Raw genomic sequence first — 19846 nt, forward strand, 5'->3', positions numbered from 1 at the left:
CTAGACTGATGAAGAGAGTCATCGTTAATCAAACAATGCACCGGAAATAAACAATGCTTCTCTGTTCAAGATCACACATATACAATTATTAAATGGAGTTAGCATATTTATTTTACGAAATCGCCCCTAATAAAACATTTGAACAAAAAATTTTAACACATTACAACCCTTTCATCAATTATTTTAAGAATATTACCCATTCATTCTCATTTTCTAGCGTTTTTTATAATTATGAGAATATTGCTGACATTTTTGTTAATTACTACAAAATGTACATTGTATAAAAATTCAATATTTGAATTATTCTTTCAAAAGCATTTTACGATAAAAAATAAAATATACTGGTTTTGAAAAGTAACGTAAGTATGAATATTTTATTTGCACTAGACTCAATCTAGAAATCCTGTGCTCGCACACACACATACATTGAATCATAATAAATTATAAAGAATATCAAAACGTACACTGTCAATTTATTTTACACATCCTGACGTTCAAAATAATCTTTCAACATTAAATAATGTAATGATAATTGAGTTTGCAAAATGAGGTCTCCGGAGGAACTTGGTCACATGAACAAGTAAAAAAGGTTTTCAAAAGGTCAGTCTAGAGAAATTTAACTTACAAATTAATCTTCTCCATATATATATATATATATCAAACACAATAAAAAGAATGTGAGATATTGTAGATTTTCTAAATCATTGATTCGTTAAATAAAAGACGAAGAGAGGTTGCCACGTATAATAGATAAGAGATCTACGAGGTGAGTTATTTATAGCCCACAAAGAGGAGGGGACAGGCTCCGCAACAGGACCTATGCTGATTGTCAGCAGTGTTTACGTTTAAGGTAGGCAACAGTATTTCACAACTTTTTGTACGAACATCATAATCTGTGTGACAAAATAAAAATGAAAATTTAATACATGGGAAATAAAATGTTATAAACATCGAATAGTACCAAATTGTGGAATTGAGGAAATAGTTTACAGGTTATATACTATTTATAAAAATAAACATTAAGCGTTAGTAAAATAACATTTTCCAATAAATTTTACATTTTAAAAACATTACATACTTTAAAGTGTTCATTTTATTACGTTAGATTTAATACTTATTCATTCCTACTGCAATGAGAACGAATCACGATCAGTTTCGGATTGCATCATTTGATACCTTGGCTGTTTCCTGCCCCCCCCCCCCCCCATGGTTCTGTGAATCTGAATCCTTACAGCTTAAATAATTAATTTTATTTAATATTGGTAATGGGGCACAGCCATATGATGAAATCAAAAAGGTGATCTAGTCATAATTAAACTACTTTAAAAAAATATTGCTTGATTTATATATTATTTTTTTTAACAGAGTACATGTTCTTATAACACGGATATGAAAAATGTTATAGTTTTATAAGTTTGATTATAAATAAATTTTAAAAGAAACGTTGCATCGCTGTCGTCCTACCATTACGACTAATACTCTCTCAATGGATCTGGCTGGCATTGACAACCCTCCGTGCCGCCGTCGGCTTCTTTAGTTCAAAATCCTTTCCTGAATTGTTAGAATCTGGTTTAAAATTTAAACATGGTTGATTCTATAATTTAAAATAAATAGATTTTATATAATATAAAATAAAATAAATTTAATTATTACATTACGCTACCGAAAATTTACAAGAACTCGCCTTTTTGATAATTATAAAAGCTTTATTTATAGTTAAGTTTGCAAACCTCCTTGTATCCAACGGCCAATCCGCCACTGATCAGTGATCACGATCATAAAACTGATTATCTTGCAAGAAAAAGAAGTGTCTATTAATGCTGCTACCGGAGGCTACAAACTAAATGAATGAACATTTTCTTACCTCGTGTACTGGTTACTGCTTCTTCTGAAGGACAAACAAAGAACAAACAACAAGACAGAAGAAATTAAATTTTCACAATACAGTTCGTAACTAATAAATATTTGACGTAATAACTGACACACCAAATGAAATCTAACTCAATTCTCACAATAAGAATAAGATTGGAGTGCCGAGCTGGGGAAACAAATCTTTCATGTTGAGACATGAAACCAGCTGTTGTCCGAGGATGGGGGAGTGGAGTACACGATATACCCCTCCCCTTCCACTCTCATTGACAGTAGACAACAAAGGTTATTTTTACCATAACATCGCTGCACCACATTACAATAAATGAACCTTGTACGATATATTTTTCATCTGCATGAAATGATTAATAGCGTTAACGTAGTCGTATGGAACCCGACAAAATTATACTTGGACGACTTCCTCGATTTGTAGTTTTGTAGTAATAAAGCTTAAAACTACAAAGTTACTTGACGTTTGTTGTTTCCTGGTTAGAAAAAATGCAATGGTTTTTTTTCTAACGTTTTTATAACATGACGTTTCATTTGTAATATTTTACTAATACATTATACAATTTAAACACACATTCACCATAAAAGATTTAAACCGTGTACACTCGTAATATCCATGCAGCTTAGGAATCATAAAAAATATTATTGATAAGGAAAACGCATATCACTACCGTTTAATATCTAAAGAGATGAAAAATAAAATTGTTTTCTCAAACGACCTTACTGGTAATTAAAACAGTTATATAGGCCTATAAAGTTATGGTCTCGCTGCGTTAATTGATATGTGTCGTGTAGGTTCTGCTCCGTCACATTATTATACTATTTATTTACGCAAGACCCTAAATTAATTCAATTTATTGTCCACCATAAATTAAAATTTTTTATAATTATTACATTGTGTTAACAGTCATTACACACAACGATATAGATATCGTACTGAATAGCATTTTTCTCATTAATATTTAAATAAAATAAGGGATTTAATAGAATGAAATTAAGTTAAAATGTAATTTAAATTCCTTACATTAGATTAAGGATTTGTATACTTTTTTTATTTTATGAAAACAATAATAGACTATATCTGATACAATAAAACTCCAATACGAAAAGTGTTTACATTAAACGACAATCTATCAAGTAATTAAATTGTGTTATTAATCTCGTGTTCAATCAGAGAATGCCTTGTTTACAGCCGCGTAGCGTAGCCAAGGCCTGGAACCTGGCGACAGACAAAGACAGGCCTCACGTGATTTGAGCCGGAAGCGTCATCTCCCACCGGCCCTTCCTTTTCCTCATTTGTTTATAAACCATATTATCAGTAAAATCGCTCAGATAGCAGCACCTGTCAAACTTCGTGGTCTATCCCCTACATTGCGTGCTACTTTTTATTTTGCAATAGCGAAGGTCAACTTTCCCATATGATCGTCTGACGACGACCCGTGTTGATTTTATTTATTCAAAAGTTGTAGAGATTTTCACGGTATGTAAACAAAATTCACGGCTTATTTAAGGTTTTTTCACGGTGAACGAAATTCACGGCTTATTCCCGTTTTCACGGTCGGGGGGGACCCTGATTCAGAACACATATGACGTATTTATGACATTTTTTCATATTATAAATTTTCTGAATGGAAAGTCAGTTTATTTCGTTAAAAAGAAGGTTACATAATATAACATATTGAGATGTCCCTTGCCTCGATCCAATATTACCTTCATATTTAATAAAATAAAACAAAGAATGTTTCTTTCACATTCAAATTTAACCGCTCGCTACACATAATTTGTTGGAAAAATGTATTCTACACATTTACAAAATTTTTATATCTCTATATTCCCTATGAAATTGGACAACTTCTGTATATGTTGGATTTTCTTCAAAACATTTTGATAATGCTATAAAGCTATAAAGCTTATATAATGCTTAAAATAATGCTATAAAGAAAAATTTGTATCTAACATTTGAAAACAAACTTCATCTATCTTGTGTGAACAATTTTTTAAAGATAATATTAATTATTTTATTTAACACATACATTAATATACAGTTCCTGATAAAAAATTATGTATAACAATGTACAATTAGAGCAAATATTATACATATGACGATTAAAACAACAAATAAGCTTGCAAAGTGCTGAAAATGGGGTGACCATTCTGAACATTTAACATTGCACAGATGATCTGCAATGATGATTGCATTGGTTCATGATGCTTCAAACCTTGCTAAAACCCTATTGTTGAACAATGTTGAAAAGCTAAGGTTTTTAAAGCGGTACAACCGACATAACATATCTTGTTAGGTAAGCTACTGATTCTAATATTAAAAATTAATCAGTTTAATTTTAATTTGCGTGAAAAACAATATATTAGTCTAACTTCAAACTCATCTCTGAGTAAAAGTGACAGGTCACCGACATGACATTGCCATGGATGACAGATTAATCTATTATTCTAAAATATCTTCTCTAAGTGACAAATTCACAATTTCAGTTCCTGATTTTTTATACCATTTATTTTGGAGGTACAAATAAATAAGGGTTTAAGGATTCTCAGATGAATAGAAACCCGGCTTTCAGGTTTTTTTATTCCATAAAACGAAAAAATACCTTAAAGTGGGTGAGAGACGGGATGAAGCGGTGTTCATGCTCAATCTTGTGCTCCAGCCGCCAAAGAGGAGCCTTATAAACTCGTAACTCGTTACTCATGTCAGTGCTCAGCAGGTAGCAGCCATTAGTTCGGCTACCAACAAGTAACAAACCCCCTTAGCTAGACACCATTTTTATTATTTTATTGTGTAACACACTTTATTTATTTTGTATACAAATAATAATTGTTAAAAACCTCATTCCATAACCTTTTCATTGTGCTCTAATGTTTTTTTTACTTCTTTTTTTTTGTTACAACATGGCCAGCCTGATTATGGATTTAATAGTTTCCTGTTGTTATATTTTAGGGAACTTAAATTATTTGTAGTTAAGCATATAAAAATTTAACTTTACCTAAACTTTGCTGCTGCAACACCAAACCCATGTTGCAAGCTCTGTACACAGTCGTCCAACATACGAATGTCCCATAGCTTCACGGTCTTATCTAATGAAGCAGTAACCATAAGATTTGCGTCCCTGCAACAGGAAAACTCATGTTGTAAACTTCCTACTCAGTTAAGAAGCTTAGAAATTCCACCTAGTCCTATAAGAACCTTAGCGCTGCTTCTGGAGTAACAGGATATTCTGGATTGGTAAGGTTGTGGGGGTAGGGGCCACCTCCAGTCGAGATCCATGAAGGAGGATTTAGGGCATTAATGTCAGTCATGTCCCCTTGGGAGAAGGGGAAGCCAGCACTGAACCAGCCTCTCCAGTCAAAGCAAGCAGGGGGTGGCACACCTTTTTGTCTAGGCTATCAAAAACCGTTGACTCTAAGGGAACGAACCCCACCAACTTCTACAGTCATCTCCCGCAGTAGACTAGACCGATCGAATTACCCTTACATCCAGAATCTCGATATTTGCGGTTAGTGATGTGCCGCTTCTGGACATCCATAGGGTTGCCCAGATTTAAGTAACACAGCAGTTTTCGCTGTGCCCAGTGTGGGTTGAACCAACAAGCCAGATGTGAATCCTCCTAGTGTTGTTCAACAGATAAACGTCCATAATTAATTGTAGGTCTATTAAGAAGCACAGTTTTATCCGACGTACTCAGATCTATAAGAATGCTTAGTCACACTGTGCCTACATGAAATATATTCCCAAATAATTCAAATGAAAATGTTTAAACCATATAGTACCAAGCGACTATTACTTACTTCTTCCAATAATTGAAGGGAAAGTTAAGCAGTTACTTCACCACTAACAAAGAATTTCAGGAATCTGTAAGATGTACTTGACCTTTTAGGTAGGTATTGAAACAACTTGGTTAGTGACGATGTAGCAGAATATCGAAGATACTAGGCCTAGTCAACTTATAGTAACATAATTATTTTATTAATCATTGTTTAAAGTTATTTTTTGATAATAGAAGAATTGACAAAGTAAGATTTTTTCCAAATATTTTCCATCATTCAGTGATACAACAGATCTCTATTTTTTACTGAATTTCATTATATAGAAATCTGTCTCATTTATATCTGATCGGAGGTTGAAAAATGAACTAATTAATAATGAAAACTCAAATTTAATTTTAAATGAACAAACATACATTGAATATTTTAAGTTTTAAGGGGTTCTCATTGATGAAGGCCTGACCAGAAAGTGGATCACGTTCAACTGAATCAAAGCCATTAAAATAGTTGAATCAAAATTTACAGAAGTTAAAAACATGGCTAGATCATTTCAGATGTCATCGCACATATCTTTCTCGAGTTTGAAACAAAACTTGATGCAAATTCACGTTCAGCCATTTTTTAGAATACAGTCTGACAAGGCTTGAGAAACAAACATGCACAGAACACTGACTGGCAGCAGACTTAATGTAGGTATGAATTAGAGCTATTCTCTGTGCAAGCAGGTAAGGAGTAATCATCAAAAATATTGGATACATTTCAGACATCTCTTGTATATTTTGTATATAATGAATGGTTATTTCAACAAGGTCATAAACAAATTACATAAATAAATGTGAGCTCTCTGCAAGAATCTGTAAAAATATTACCAAACATTAATGAGAAATGCATATGCTTACAGCAACAAACAAATAGATCAAAACTAATAAATAAATAAAATTCGTAAGGCAGGCAAGGTAGACAAAGATTGGTATGAGAAATTTTACAGTCCCAGATAATAAAAAAATCATACGTAACAAAGTCATTGACAGATTCAAACTGATTTAACATAGCAGGTAAAATAGCAATTAATTTTCTCAGGACAATTACGACTCACTAACAATCATTGGCTACAACCTAAGTGTGTAAAAGCGTGGTAAAAGAAAGCAAACGTGCATGTAAATAAACTTTCAACAGTGCCAAGCAAATAAATTTGAAAATATTGGTTCATATACAATTAGAATTTATTTTCATAAACCTTTACGAATCACTGACAAAGTTAGATTGAGAATTTCTTGCCCAGTCATATTAATATTAAGTAAAAATACTAATCTAATTAATTCTAACCAAATGTAACTATTGGAGGTGATATGGTGGCTAGAACCCCCTCTCCCACCAATTCAAAATTTAAAATCCCACTAATATTATAAATGCGAAAGTTTTAATGTTTGGAGGTTTGTCCTCGAATCACGCTGAAACTGCTATACGGATTGTGCTGAAATTTGGAACAGGTATAGCTTTTGATCTGAATTAACATTTAGGGTGCTTTTTACCACCCATAACACATTCATTTCACCAAATAAAGTCGAATTCAAATTGAAAAATTAGTTTGTTTACATTCAAATGTTATGATAAGAACGAAACATATTTTGACAGCTATAGTTCGACAAACTTTCTGAAACATCTATTTACATTTGAATTTTATCAATAATGAGTAAACAGTGCTTGATCGGTAGTGTAATGCAGATAGTAAATAAAACATTAATATATAAATTTTACTCCAGATTGTGCCAGTGACGAATTAAAATCATCCAATGCATTATATACTGTTATAAAACTAACCTTAATGAACAAAGTTATGAATGTTTTCACATAAGTTACTTTAAACTGGTGGGCTTCCTTGACATTATGATATTACATTTTAACAATGGCTTACGGAAAAACAGAGAAATGAGTACTAACATACCTTAACGATTCATTCTTTCCCTGGCTACAGTCCAAAAAACAAGTTTAACGCAAAACTTTAATAACGATTATTTTGGAATGTTGCATAACTTTAATAAGGATTTCCCCCTTATACCGGAAGTACATAAGAAGTACGTAGGACTTCCCCCTAGGTCGTAATAGGCTTTTCAGTTCTAGCAAACTCAACTATGTCAACACGATTTTGACCAAAGTAGAGTTCCGAGAACTAGATAATCGAACGTATATAAAATTTGATCGAGGCAATATGGCATGCTAAACTGTGACATAGTAGGTAAGTGAATTTAAATGGTCTTAAGTAGGCACTATTTAACCGAAGTAGACATCTCGGTCCTACGTATGTATATATGTCTTCTTCGTCAGTACAACAAGTCAAACTCTACTATAGTACTGGAAATATCTTAGACCTGAAATATATGACAAGAACTGGAAATATACGCTTTTTGACCGAAGTAAGTTTCCGAGACCTGTGTGATCTGAGATTTGTGTTTTCTTGATCGGGATGACAAGGCAGATTCAGCTGTAACGTTATGTATATAGTTAATTAGTACCAGAAATGCTCCTACACGTGCCAAACATGATATAATAATTAAGTTAAACTCTGATACTATTTACCACGAACTTAAATAATATCTACCTGATGTATGCCTACTTAAGTTTTAAAATTGTTATAGGACTCCCATCATATTACATCATAATTGCTTTTACTAAGTAATAGAAGGAATTTGGTTCTAAGATTGCATGCGAAGCCGCGGGTAACAGCTAGTATATATATATATATGTATGTATGACAGCAATTCAACATGTTTTAAACATTCAGTTAAATGTTTTATTTTGAATTAATTGTTTATGATTTATTTAAATTTAGATTTATTCACATTAATTCATACTCCCCAGTGTGCTCTTTAATCACAGTCACCCTCCCCTCCAAGCTAAATCATAGTTACACCACTGAAATAACACAATAAACATATTTTACTGGTTTCTTTATAATTGTTACTGCAGAATAAATCGGTATAACCAAAGCAACATTGTAATTATACATATAATTATTGTAATAACAATTTCATATGGAAATACTTAACTGATTTACTTTCCACTTGTGATGGGAAAATCCAAAATTGTCAAACTATAAATCCAATTCTGAATAAAAAAATAAACTCTCGATTCTCTAAATCCGAATATTAAAGGTGTTTTTAAGCCTAAGAATGACAAAAAAACCACCTGTCCAATTTACGTCATTCTTAAACCTTTGAAGAATATCCAATAATTTAGAAAGTCATCCAAGAATACCTCTATTTAAAAGAAATTTGCAGAGGTTTTGAAAAATGGCTGTAATTTAAGATCTAAATCCTGTTCCCTTACCTTCTACTTCAATCTGGTAATTTTATATTACCAGAATATTATCAAGCTTCCAGAATATATGTATTTGTCTATGTATTTACTATTTTTAGAAAATAAACTAAGGCAAAACATGATTAAAACAATCAGTAATTTGTGTACTGCCAATCAACCAATAAGTAATGACGCTGTAGATTTCCACAAATTTTACTGTTAAATCCCGGTGATCGATTCTTGAACCCAAACTTTTATTGAAGATTCAGTGAATTCGATATTCAGCGTTGATACATCACTACTCTCCACAACTTGAACAAAATATTTAATTGTAACTTGAATTGAATGTAAAAGAAACACTCACTGGGGATTGAATTCTAGGTGTCTGATTTTGGAGGTATGCAGTTTCTTGCCCTTGCCCTCCCTCCAGCTGTTCTGACCACTGTCCAGGTGGTGAACCACCAACCCCCCTTTGTCATCGCCAACATAGATACTCTTGCCATCCCTGTGGACGTCCATGCACGTCAGCCAGCAACTGAAACAAGGTTATACAGTATCATTTTTATTAAATTAACCTTTTTTCCAAATAAGATAAGAAAACAAAACAGACTAGTTTGATATTTCATTAATCATTTGCTTATGAAATTGATGGTAAATCGTATCTAAAATAATTTTCTGTTTGATAAGATCCTCGCACAGGTCAGTGGTCCATTAGGATGGGCAGAATAAGGTTTAAAAAGAGATAGGCCTCTCCTTCTTGTAAAAAGATTACTGTAATTTTTCAAATTAACTTCAATGATTCATTAATTTACAATATCAATACACTTTATAATTTATTTGCCCTATGCAAACTATCATCAACATAAGTCATAAGTTTAATTTTTCCCTATAAAGTTATGAAAGTTGTTTTGTCCAGAATTAAATTTAAAAATGTTTTAAATTAAAATATCCCTTAAATTATATGGTTTGTGACTGTTTTAAAGAAAGAAGACTACAATGTGTGAATCAAATATATGTTTATTAGATTTATTTTTAGTCATATGTGTGTGTGTGTGTGTGTGTTTTGTTAGTTTAATTTTTTATGAGGTTAAGTGGTTGAGAGGACTTTATAGTACTAACTTCACCTCTAATAGACATTTTTCATTTCATTTCATTTGTTTACACAAAATTAGCATCAATTACTGAATAATACTATTTTCAGACTCTGTGAGTTGACCAAACAAAACCAATTGAATTACAGTATACACAAACAAAAAGCCCATTCTTATTTTGGTAGGATTTAAAACTACAATGAGCTGAATAAGAATGTTTTCTATGTGTTAATACATGTCTGTCAGAAATCGTGGATATGGTAGATACCAATGCACATATTGAGCATGTGCTTCTAGTGATGGGCCTGCGAAGTAAAACTGCACTGTCCCGTTAAAATGCTTTATACCCATAAATACTGGTAGACAGCGGCTGAAATGCGTAAACTAATTATAGAAACAATTATCCTCATATTTTCCAGTGTAGAAAATATTTTTATTTAGAAACAACAAAACATGGTATAACATCTTGGTTATATACTAGTATTTATTATATTTACTTATTGTTAAGTTTTATATTTATTAGGTTAAGTTATACACAACCCTTTGTTCTCTGCATGTTTATAATACTCAATGGCCTGTTAATTAATAATAATATATTTTGTAATGTTTAAATTTTGCTTTGCATGTTAATCGTTTAACATTTGTCCGGCTAAACAAAAAAATAAAGACAAAAAATATGGTTCCATGACGGGCAAACAAGCATTTGATATTACTCTACAGTACATTCAACTCTCAATTTCAATTGCAAAGGATTATTTGTGAATAAGAAATTGGGGAGCTATCAAACCAGGCTGACGCCTTCCAACTTTAAAGCATTAAGGACAACTTCTCAGTAGGATAAAAATAAGTTCAAAGCTGAATGGTTATCCTAAGTAATTGAATACAAAATGCTAGGCATGTAATGTTTTTTATGTTGTAAAATGTATTAAACTGTAACGTACTTTAGGAATTTGGTGTTTTTACAAATGGCTGAAGAGAATTCAATACAGCACATAGCAATTTTGTGTTAAAGTGCTGTAAAATAGCACTTTATCATAATAAATTCCAATATTACCTATTATTTTTCTGATAATCTTACCTTTTTTATATTTTAACCAAGTCCTTTGTCTCTTTAGTGATGGATTAGCAGTTGTCTACTGTAATACATAATATTTAACATATTACAGAATAAACAAATAAATAATTTTTCAGATTGACATCAGATAACTTTTTTAAAACAATCATTCAACATGTACGCTTACCTGTTGTACTCCTCATCAATGGAAATAAGGTTTGATTTTTTCCAGCTTCTGTAGTTGCAGCATTTCAATGATATGTTACTGACAGTATAAACATATTCATTTTGACTCGTGTTAAATCCGATACCTTGGATGCCATCACTGAGAAGATCCTGATACAAAACATCAAGAACATTAAACAACACTTAATTCCACCATAAGCTTGTCTCTTATGGTGATATTAATTTGGGTTTAAACCCTTTGGGCACAAGATTAAAATGTTTTATTGTGTGTGATGAATATCGGAAACTTTTGCCCAGGGATCTTCCAATAATACCGGGTTCTTTTTTTTAGGCTGTCATGCACTATTTTACATTTTTGTCTGTAACCTTATTTTGAGTAATCATTAATGATTATAAAACTGTACATGCATAAATTTTATAACAGTCAACATAGAATTTTGAATTAAAGCAATATAAAAAGTAAAAGTAATAATAAAAAATGTACTTACAAAAATTTTAAAAACTTTCTTCTTTGAGCAGAAAAAACATTCTTTACCAAAACTTAAGATGCAAAGTGAATTATTTCACTAAACATTAAAGGTACAACTGTGCACAATCCCAGTTTTACAACAACAATAAAATTTATGATACTTTGAAAAAAAATGTGTATTGTAATTTTGTACACATTTTTAATATGATTATTTGTAGTTTATTTACAAAAAAAAAATGCCAGTGGAGACCCCATACTTCACACATATAGTACATATTTATAGTGGATATGTATATATATAGTAAATACAAATAATTTAAATGAAGAGTAAGTTTCAACTTTCTGGGATATCAGGAAGTTGGAAAATTAGTGATGAGTGAGTGAATCTTACTAAATCTATATGTATATTTTTAAGTAAGATTTAGTATATCTCTTACTAATATATACTAAATCTTACTTAAAGATAATAATAAAGATATATATGTACATATATATATATATATGTATATATTATGTTATGAACTCCACATTATAGGGCTATCTTTATGTTAGAATAATAAATTGTAAACCAAAACCCTTTTAAAATTCTTTTATTTCAGACACGTGTTTCGGTATAAACCATCTTCAGTGTGAACATTAACCTCTAACTTTTTTTTTTTTTTTTTTTTTTTTTTTTTTTTTTTGACTTTAATTTATTTACAATCTGTTTATATACAACAAACAATAAGTAAATTTGATGATAAAATCTTAAGGACATGGTTAATCAAAGTTCATTAACCTTAATTAACATAAACATTTAAGAGATTGTTCATCTTTAAAATCGATCAGCTAAGTTTTAAGAATTCATGTCTTTTTAGCCGAAATTGATGGTCACTGTTGTCCCAGCAGATTAATAGCCAAGTAGTTAGGATGAGAGTTTAATTTGTTTTGATACTTGATGCAGAACTTTGGAATTTCTTCAGTAACAAAAGGGATATTCGTGTCTCTGTGAATGACTTCATTACGAACATACCATGGGGCCTGTAATATCTTTCGGAGAACTTTAGATTGGAAACGCTGTATAATTTCAATATTTCATGTAGAAGCAACTCCCCACAGTTGAATTCCGTACGTCCAGATGGGCTTTAGAACAGTCTTGTACAACAACAGTTTGCTTTCTATTGATAAATGGGATTTGTTCCCAAAAAAGCCAATTTAGTTTTGAGAATTTTGAATTTAATTGGAGCCTTTTGTTTCCATATGTGTGGGTTTCCAAGTCAGCTTCCTATCGAGATGTACACCCAGATACTTAGCTTCATTTCTTTGAGGAATTTGAATGTTGTTTAAAAAACAATGGTGGACAGGTGTCATGTTTCAACGTAAATGTGACGTGAACAGATTTAGTTTCATTCACTTTTAATTCTCAAGTTTTAAGCCAAACTGTGATAGAATTTAAGTTAGTTTTGTAGAATTTGTGACGCTACAACATGGTTGGAGTGGGGATGCCAGTACGGCAGTGTCATCGGCGAATGTTGCTGTCAAAGAATTTTGATTAGTTGGAATGTCTGCAGTGAAAATTAAGTACAGCACTGGTCCTAGTACACTTCCCTGAGGTACACCAGAGTTTATTTCTTTCAGATCTGAAAGACAATCATCAAACTTGATTTGAAAATACCTTCGTTCTAAATAAGATTTTATAATGTTGTAAACAGTGTGAGGGTAGATGACTTTTTATTTTAAATAGAAGCCCTTCATGCCACACTTTGTCAAAGGCTTGACTCACGTCGAGAAATGCTGCAGAACAAAATTTTCTTGATTCCAAATCTTGCCTTATTATATTAGCTACTCTATGGACTTGTTCGATAGTGAAGTGGTGCACTCTGAAACCAAACTGATGATTGGGAATTAAATTGCATTCAGTTATAAAAAACCTGAAGTCGTTTTAAAAATAACTTTTCGAATAATTTAGAAGGTATAGGTAGTAGACTGATTGGCCTGTAGGACATTACTTCGTTTTGAGGTTTTCCTGGCTTAGGAACAACAATAAACTTGAGCCACCTTCCATTGTGATGGGAAGTATTCAAGCCTCAAAATTGCATTAAATACGAAGGTAAGAAAGAGTATGGCTTTCCTAGGAAGCTCTTGTAGTATCTTACCTGTTATTAACTCATAACCAGGGGCCTTTTTGGGATTAAGATTTTTAATCTCATCATATATTTCAGATGGTTTAAAGGAGCCAATAGGTAGTGAGAGTTGGTTAGGTGAATCAAGAAACTCCTTTACAACATGTCTATTATCAAAGTTGTTATCTACAGGGTATGGTTTTGAAAACATTACTAAAAATATGCAGCAAACAAATCAGTTTTCTCTCTGTTACTTTTCGCCCAAGAAACCATCTGGTTAGATATTGGTGGAATGGGCACTTGCGGTTTCTTTGTGCTTTTTGTTACTTTCCATAAAGAATAGTCTGTTGCTTCAGTTGGGGAGAGATTTGAAGTGAATTTCTTGAAACCATATGTTTTTTAAGTTTTTAAAGCAAAATCTTTAACTGTCTTGATGCTCTGTTAAACATTGTTTTATCTCTTAAATTTCTAGAATTTTGCCATATTCTTCGTAAGCGACGTTTTTGAGCAATGTGCTGCTTAATATATATTGGGTAATGATATTGCCACACGTTGTATTATTAAGTTCAGGCGTTGCACTCCAAGCAGATTTCTGAACAGTATAATTAAAAAATTTCCACAGCGTTGTCTATTTCCTCTCTTGTTTTAAGTGATATATTAAGACTTAAACTGTCATTTAACGTTTTCACGAAACTTCACCCAGTTTGTGGCTTTATTCGATAAGGACGCTGCCTTTTCTTTCAATACAAATGATGAACTTATTGATAGGATGACCGGAGAGTGATCGGACGACAAATCAAGAGATGAAACAGCCTCCATATAGTTAGGAGAAATACCTCCCGTAACAAAGAAATCAAGAAGATCTGGAATTTTGTTGGGATCTGAAGGCCAATAGGTTGGTTCCCCTGTAGATACGTAACTCAAGTGATTGTCATTCATGCAATTTAACAAATTTCTACCTCTAGGGTTAATCAACCTTGAACCCCACATGACATGTTTGGCATTAAAGTCACCACCTGCTACAAAACGAGGCCCTAAGTTTCGAAAAATTCGTTGAATTGGTTTGGTAATATTGTGCCTCGGGGGACAGTAAACACCAGAAAATGTAAGTGGGTCCCATCCAGTCCTCAACCACTATGCTTGTAGCTTGAATATGATCTTCTTGAAATCTAGGTAATTCATAATGTTTTATTTGTTTTCTGATTAGCACAGCGCTACCTCCATGCGCCGTATTGTCAGGGTGGTTTGTAGAATAAAAAGTAAAATTTGGGATTTTGAAAAAATTTAAGTTTGTAAAGTGGGTCTCAGAAATTAACATAATATCTATTTTGTGTATTGAAATAAAAAGTTGAATATCTTGGCCATGTCGGGCCAAGCCATTGGCATTCCAGAGTCCAATCCTATAAAATCTATTCATTTTAGTTTTGATATGGACAGTTGTCAATAGGTTAATCAATGTACCTATTTGCTGGGCTTGTTGAGACATCATCATTTCGAACTTATTTAAAAATCCATCAATTATTTGATTCAGATTGTGATTTGTTTCTACATTTGATTGACTGATGCCACTCTAGCATAAGATAAGGTTGGTGATACTGGTTGAGACTGATTACCTGTTGAATTTTGAGTACGAACAGATATAGGTCTATCTACTTCTCGATCTTGCACTGGAGGAGGAGTGTCTTTTTTTAACGTGGTCTTAGAGGTTGGAAAAGCCTTTTTCTTAATATCTTTGTAAATAGAGCAACTATAGTTGGCTGGGTGCTCACCACCACATAATACACATTTGGGAGGAACATTTACAGATTTATTACAGCTGCTAGTATCATGATCTGAGCCGCATTTTACACAGCGGTTTTGGTACCAGCAGTAAGCCTTTGTGTGCCCATATCTTTGACACTTTTTGCACTGCACCACATCATTACGTTTGTAAGGGGGCTCAAGTACAATTTTGGCATTTAGTAGGAATTCAATTTTAAAAATGTCTTTGTTGTTTGATGCTGGCTCTAAGTCTACAAAAATAAATTGACAGTGGATCTTTAGATTTGCTACTTCTAAGGTTCGACACATTCCTAACTTTGTGGTTATAAGCTTCTATAGCTGTTTTAATTTCCTGGGGTTCCGTAGAGAAGTGCATATTCTTAAGCACTACTCCTATAAGCTCTGTCACCCTTTATTTGGTATGTATGGAAGTTTACTTTCATGTTAGTTAAATGTTTGACTAATGCGCGGTAGGCTTCAAAAGTATCAGTGTTAATTTTTACTTTATCTCTAGCTATGCATTTAAATGAATATGACTCTTTTTTAATTACTTGTTCAATGTTTACCATCATTTTACTTATGTTGACAATGTTGGGGACAAATATAGGTGGAGGCCTCACCTTCGTCCTACATTTGTCGTCATTCATCGTTTCTTCTTCAGAGCCTAGGTTGGCGTTACTCAGCATTTTCAAATCTGTTGTGCAATTCAATAGGTCTAGCAGTTTTTGCAACGTAATCTGTAGGTCTACAAGGTTTTTAACATCTGAAACGTTGGCTGTTGACAAATGTCTTTTGTTTCTAGTTGTTTCGATTTGCCACTCGTTTTGATTATTGACCATCGTCATTAGAAACAGTTTTTCCTGAAATGATGTTCATTGTTTGCTTATTAGAACAATAATTGTGATCATTAGTTATGGTATCAAAATCCAAACAGTTTGAGTTGTTTGAAAGGGCAAATTTTAAGTTGTCCATTACCTTCTCACTTGAAAAACTACTAATAGTAAACAAACACTGAAAACAATTAAGTTAACGGGTAAGGTTAGTTGTAGGAAAAAGTACTGGAAAAAAAAAAGGATTACGAAAAAAAATCTAAACATTTTTATGTAAATTATGAACAAAAATGTTTTTAAGAACTGTTTTATATAGTTTTAACCACTAATTGGGTAAAAAAAACTAATTTTAAATTAAAATAAAGGACACAACACTGAAAAACAGCACAGCTGGGGTTCACAGTCTAGGTATTTTTAACCTCTAACTAAATAATAAACAAAACAAATAAATATACACCTGTCGACTATTTAAACAGATGTTCAATTTATATGACACAGGTGTAATTTTGATTAGTATTCTGTGTTTAATATTTTTTCAAAGATAGGATTTGTTTTATTTTTTAAATTGCTATTTAATATGTTGTGAGGATCTTTGTTATAATTTAGATAAATATGTAGTTCTTCTTTCGTGTTTAATTTTTCTCCTTTCCTTTCAATGTCCAAAATTTCCATGTTCTTTTCAATACTTTTGTAGTTATGTCCAGTTTCTAATAAATGTTCAGCGAAATTTGATTTTATTGTAGACATGTTATTCGTTTTCAAAGCTTGTATATGTTCTTTAAACCTTTTATTAAAATTTCTGCCAGTTTGTCCAATATAATAGCTTTCACAGTCACTACAGTTAATTTTGTATACTCCACATTGTTTGTATAAATCTTGTTTATCATCTTTTTGGTTTACTTTGTTTTCAATTAGTTTAAACGTATTATTTCTTGTTTGGTAACTAATGGAAAATTTTGAATTTTGAAAGGTTTTTCGAACAGCTTTGTTTAACGAATAACATGCCTACAATAAAATCAAATTTCGCTGAACATTTATTAGAAACTGGACATAACTACAAAAGTATTGAAAAGAACATGGAAATTTTGGACATTGAAAGGAAAGGAGAAAAATTAAACACGAAAGAACTACATATTTATCTAAATTATAACAAAGATCATATTAAATAGCAATTTAAAAAATAAAACAAATCCTATCTTTGAAAAAATATTAAACACAGAATACTAATCAAAATTACACCTGTGTCATTTTCATTTTTTAAGTAATTAGTTCCTATAACTGTTCATTATCGTTATAAATAATTCCTCCTGGACCTGTTCGGATTAACCGACGTTCGGATTACACGTGTTCGGATTAGCGGGACTCCACTGTATAGAGAGAGAGAGAGAGAGATTTTTTACAAACAAATTGTTTTGTCAAAGTACAATACATTTTTATATTAAAATAATTACAACAATTAGTCATTAGGATTAATTATCTATCTATATAAAAATGAATGTTTGTATGTATGTCCTTTATAGAATTAGAAACTATGTGACCAATCATTATCAAAATTTATATGTATATGTATTTTTCCACGGAGAAGGTTTATATATATGCCCATTGGTGTAACTCGCCACCAGGCGGCGCTGCAAAATATAAATGATCAAAGCACCTGCACATTATAAACTGCAATTACAAGAGAGCTACGTATATTAAATAGCCAAACATTATTTAAAGGCGCTAAGTTTTTATATTTGTCTTTAAAATAAATTTCTGGTTGAACTTTAAGCTTGATTGTTAGACCACTTTAATGTACATGTACAATGGCTATAAACATACACTTTTGACAGACTTTCTTGACTTCCTTGGCAACAAGGTAAACTCTACATCAGCGTTGGAAATATAATTCACTTGAACCAGAAGTGCTCATATACGGACAAAACTTACGAAAAGCGTGCGAAGCCGCGGGAAACACCTAATTTCATATAAAGTACATTACATAAATGTATTATTATTTTTATGGAACTAGTTTTGTTAATTTTGAAATCTTATACAGATCAGTATTAGGCAAACATTTATCTAAATACAAAAACAAAGCCTTGCTCACAGGTTGGTAGTAGAAATATCTCCTATATTTGTATAGGAGAGGTATTTGTAATCAATAGACTAATCAATCTCTTGTTTAAGAACCAAACCGTGTACTTAAAGTCACTAATTATAAAACATAAGCATGTTAAACGTTTAAAAATCTATATTAAGGGTATTGCAAGATAGGATTTATGTATGCCTTACAATCTATATTAAGGGCACAGAGTATTGCAAGATAGGATTTATGTATGCCTTACATTTAAAATTAGCTATGAATTTGGGTTGTTTTAAATGTACATAGTTTTTCTCATAACTAAGCACTTCAATTCAAAATGCTATTACATCTACAACTACAGGACCAAAAACAGGGAACAAGAATTGTTCATGTTTATAAAATATTTTATACAAGAATATCAAGATAGCCACATGTACAAGTGGACGATAATTTGTGAACTCAACAAATAAAAAATTATATCGGTAATGAAAAAGTATATTTTATGTAATGGTTTTTCCAAGTGATCAAAAGTTTCTCAGTGTACTATTGGTAACTTAATTCAACACAGGATTATATATAGTATTCTAATTATGACTACTACTATTAGACTGTCACAAAAGTGAAATTTCAATATCTAATAACAAAGTACTCACACTGCTTGAATATACTTCGTACGTTAAGTCTATGGACTGATTGTACATCCAAAACGTTCCCGTCCTCCCCCCGATACCCAACCAGCTGGGCTTGCTTGGGTGCCATTGAATTGCAGAGACTCGTTTGTCAGGTGACTCCATTTTCTTGAAGATATGGAATCGTCTCAACTTCCATTTATGCTTCCAGTCGACTACCTGCAACCATACACTTTCATTTATGCTAAATTTGGTTTAAGATAAAATAAAGCAAGTACTTATTCTTCTTCTTCTAAGGGGCGGCCTATTGCCATGCACTTAAGCCTCAAGGGCCTTTTGCGCACCACGGAAGCACACCATGAGGTCTACCAGTCTATGATTTCAGCAGTTCCACAAACAGCCGAAAACAACCTATCAGGTCCTCCTGGGGAAATTCACCACCCTAGTCCAAACTACCAAAGATGGTATACCGCTTCCTCCCTTGCTATTGTATGAAAATCAAAGACAAGTGTTCGGCAGTTTCATCCTGCTCATCACACATTCTACAGAGCAGATCCTCCTGAAGGATGCAGACTCTGTGAAGATGCTTCCTCAGGTGACCATGTCCCGTGATCAGACCTATAATCTGAGAAGACATCGATCTACTTAGTGAGAGAAGGTCAGACGCCACTCTGGAGGAAGACGACTGTAGTACCATTCTACTCATT

The 19846-nt window shown here is 32.2% G+C and overlaps 1 protein-coding gene across 1 annotated transcript in view; it reads right to left on the reverse strand.

The window, feature by feature from the left end:
• LOC124364609 (DNA damage-binding protein 2-like) overlaps positions 1-19846 on the reverse strand; it is a 39818-nt gene that overhangs the window by 6650 nt on the left and 13322 nt on the right. Inside the window, exons 3-7 of the mRNA XM_046820214.1 lie at positions 19164-19358; positions 11285-11433; positions 9317-9487; positions 4878-5000; positions 4485-4617 (exon numbers count right to left, since the gene is read on the reverse strand). Of these exons, the coding sequence (XP_046676170.1) occupies positions 4485-4617; positions 4878-5000; positions 9317-9487; positions 11285-11433; positions 19164-19358 (771 nt within the window). The remainder of the gene's footprint in view (positions 1-4484; positions 4618-4877; positions 5001-9316; positions 9488-11284; positions 11434-19163; positions 19359-19846) is intronic.

The sequence above is a fragment of the Homalodisca vitripennis genome, chromosome 6 (genome assembly GCF_021130785.1).
Source record: "Homalodisca vitripennis isolate AUS2020 chromosome 6, UT_GWSS_2.1, whole genome shotgun sequence".
Lineage (NCBI taxonomy): Eukaryota > Metazoa > Arthropoda > Insecta > Hemiptera > Cicadellidae > Homalodisca > Homalodisca vitripennis.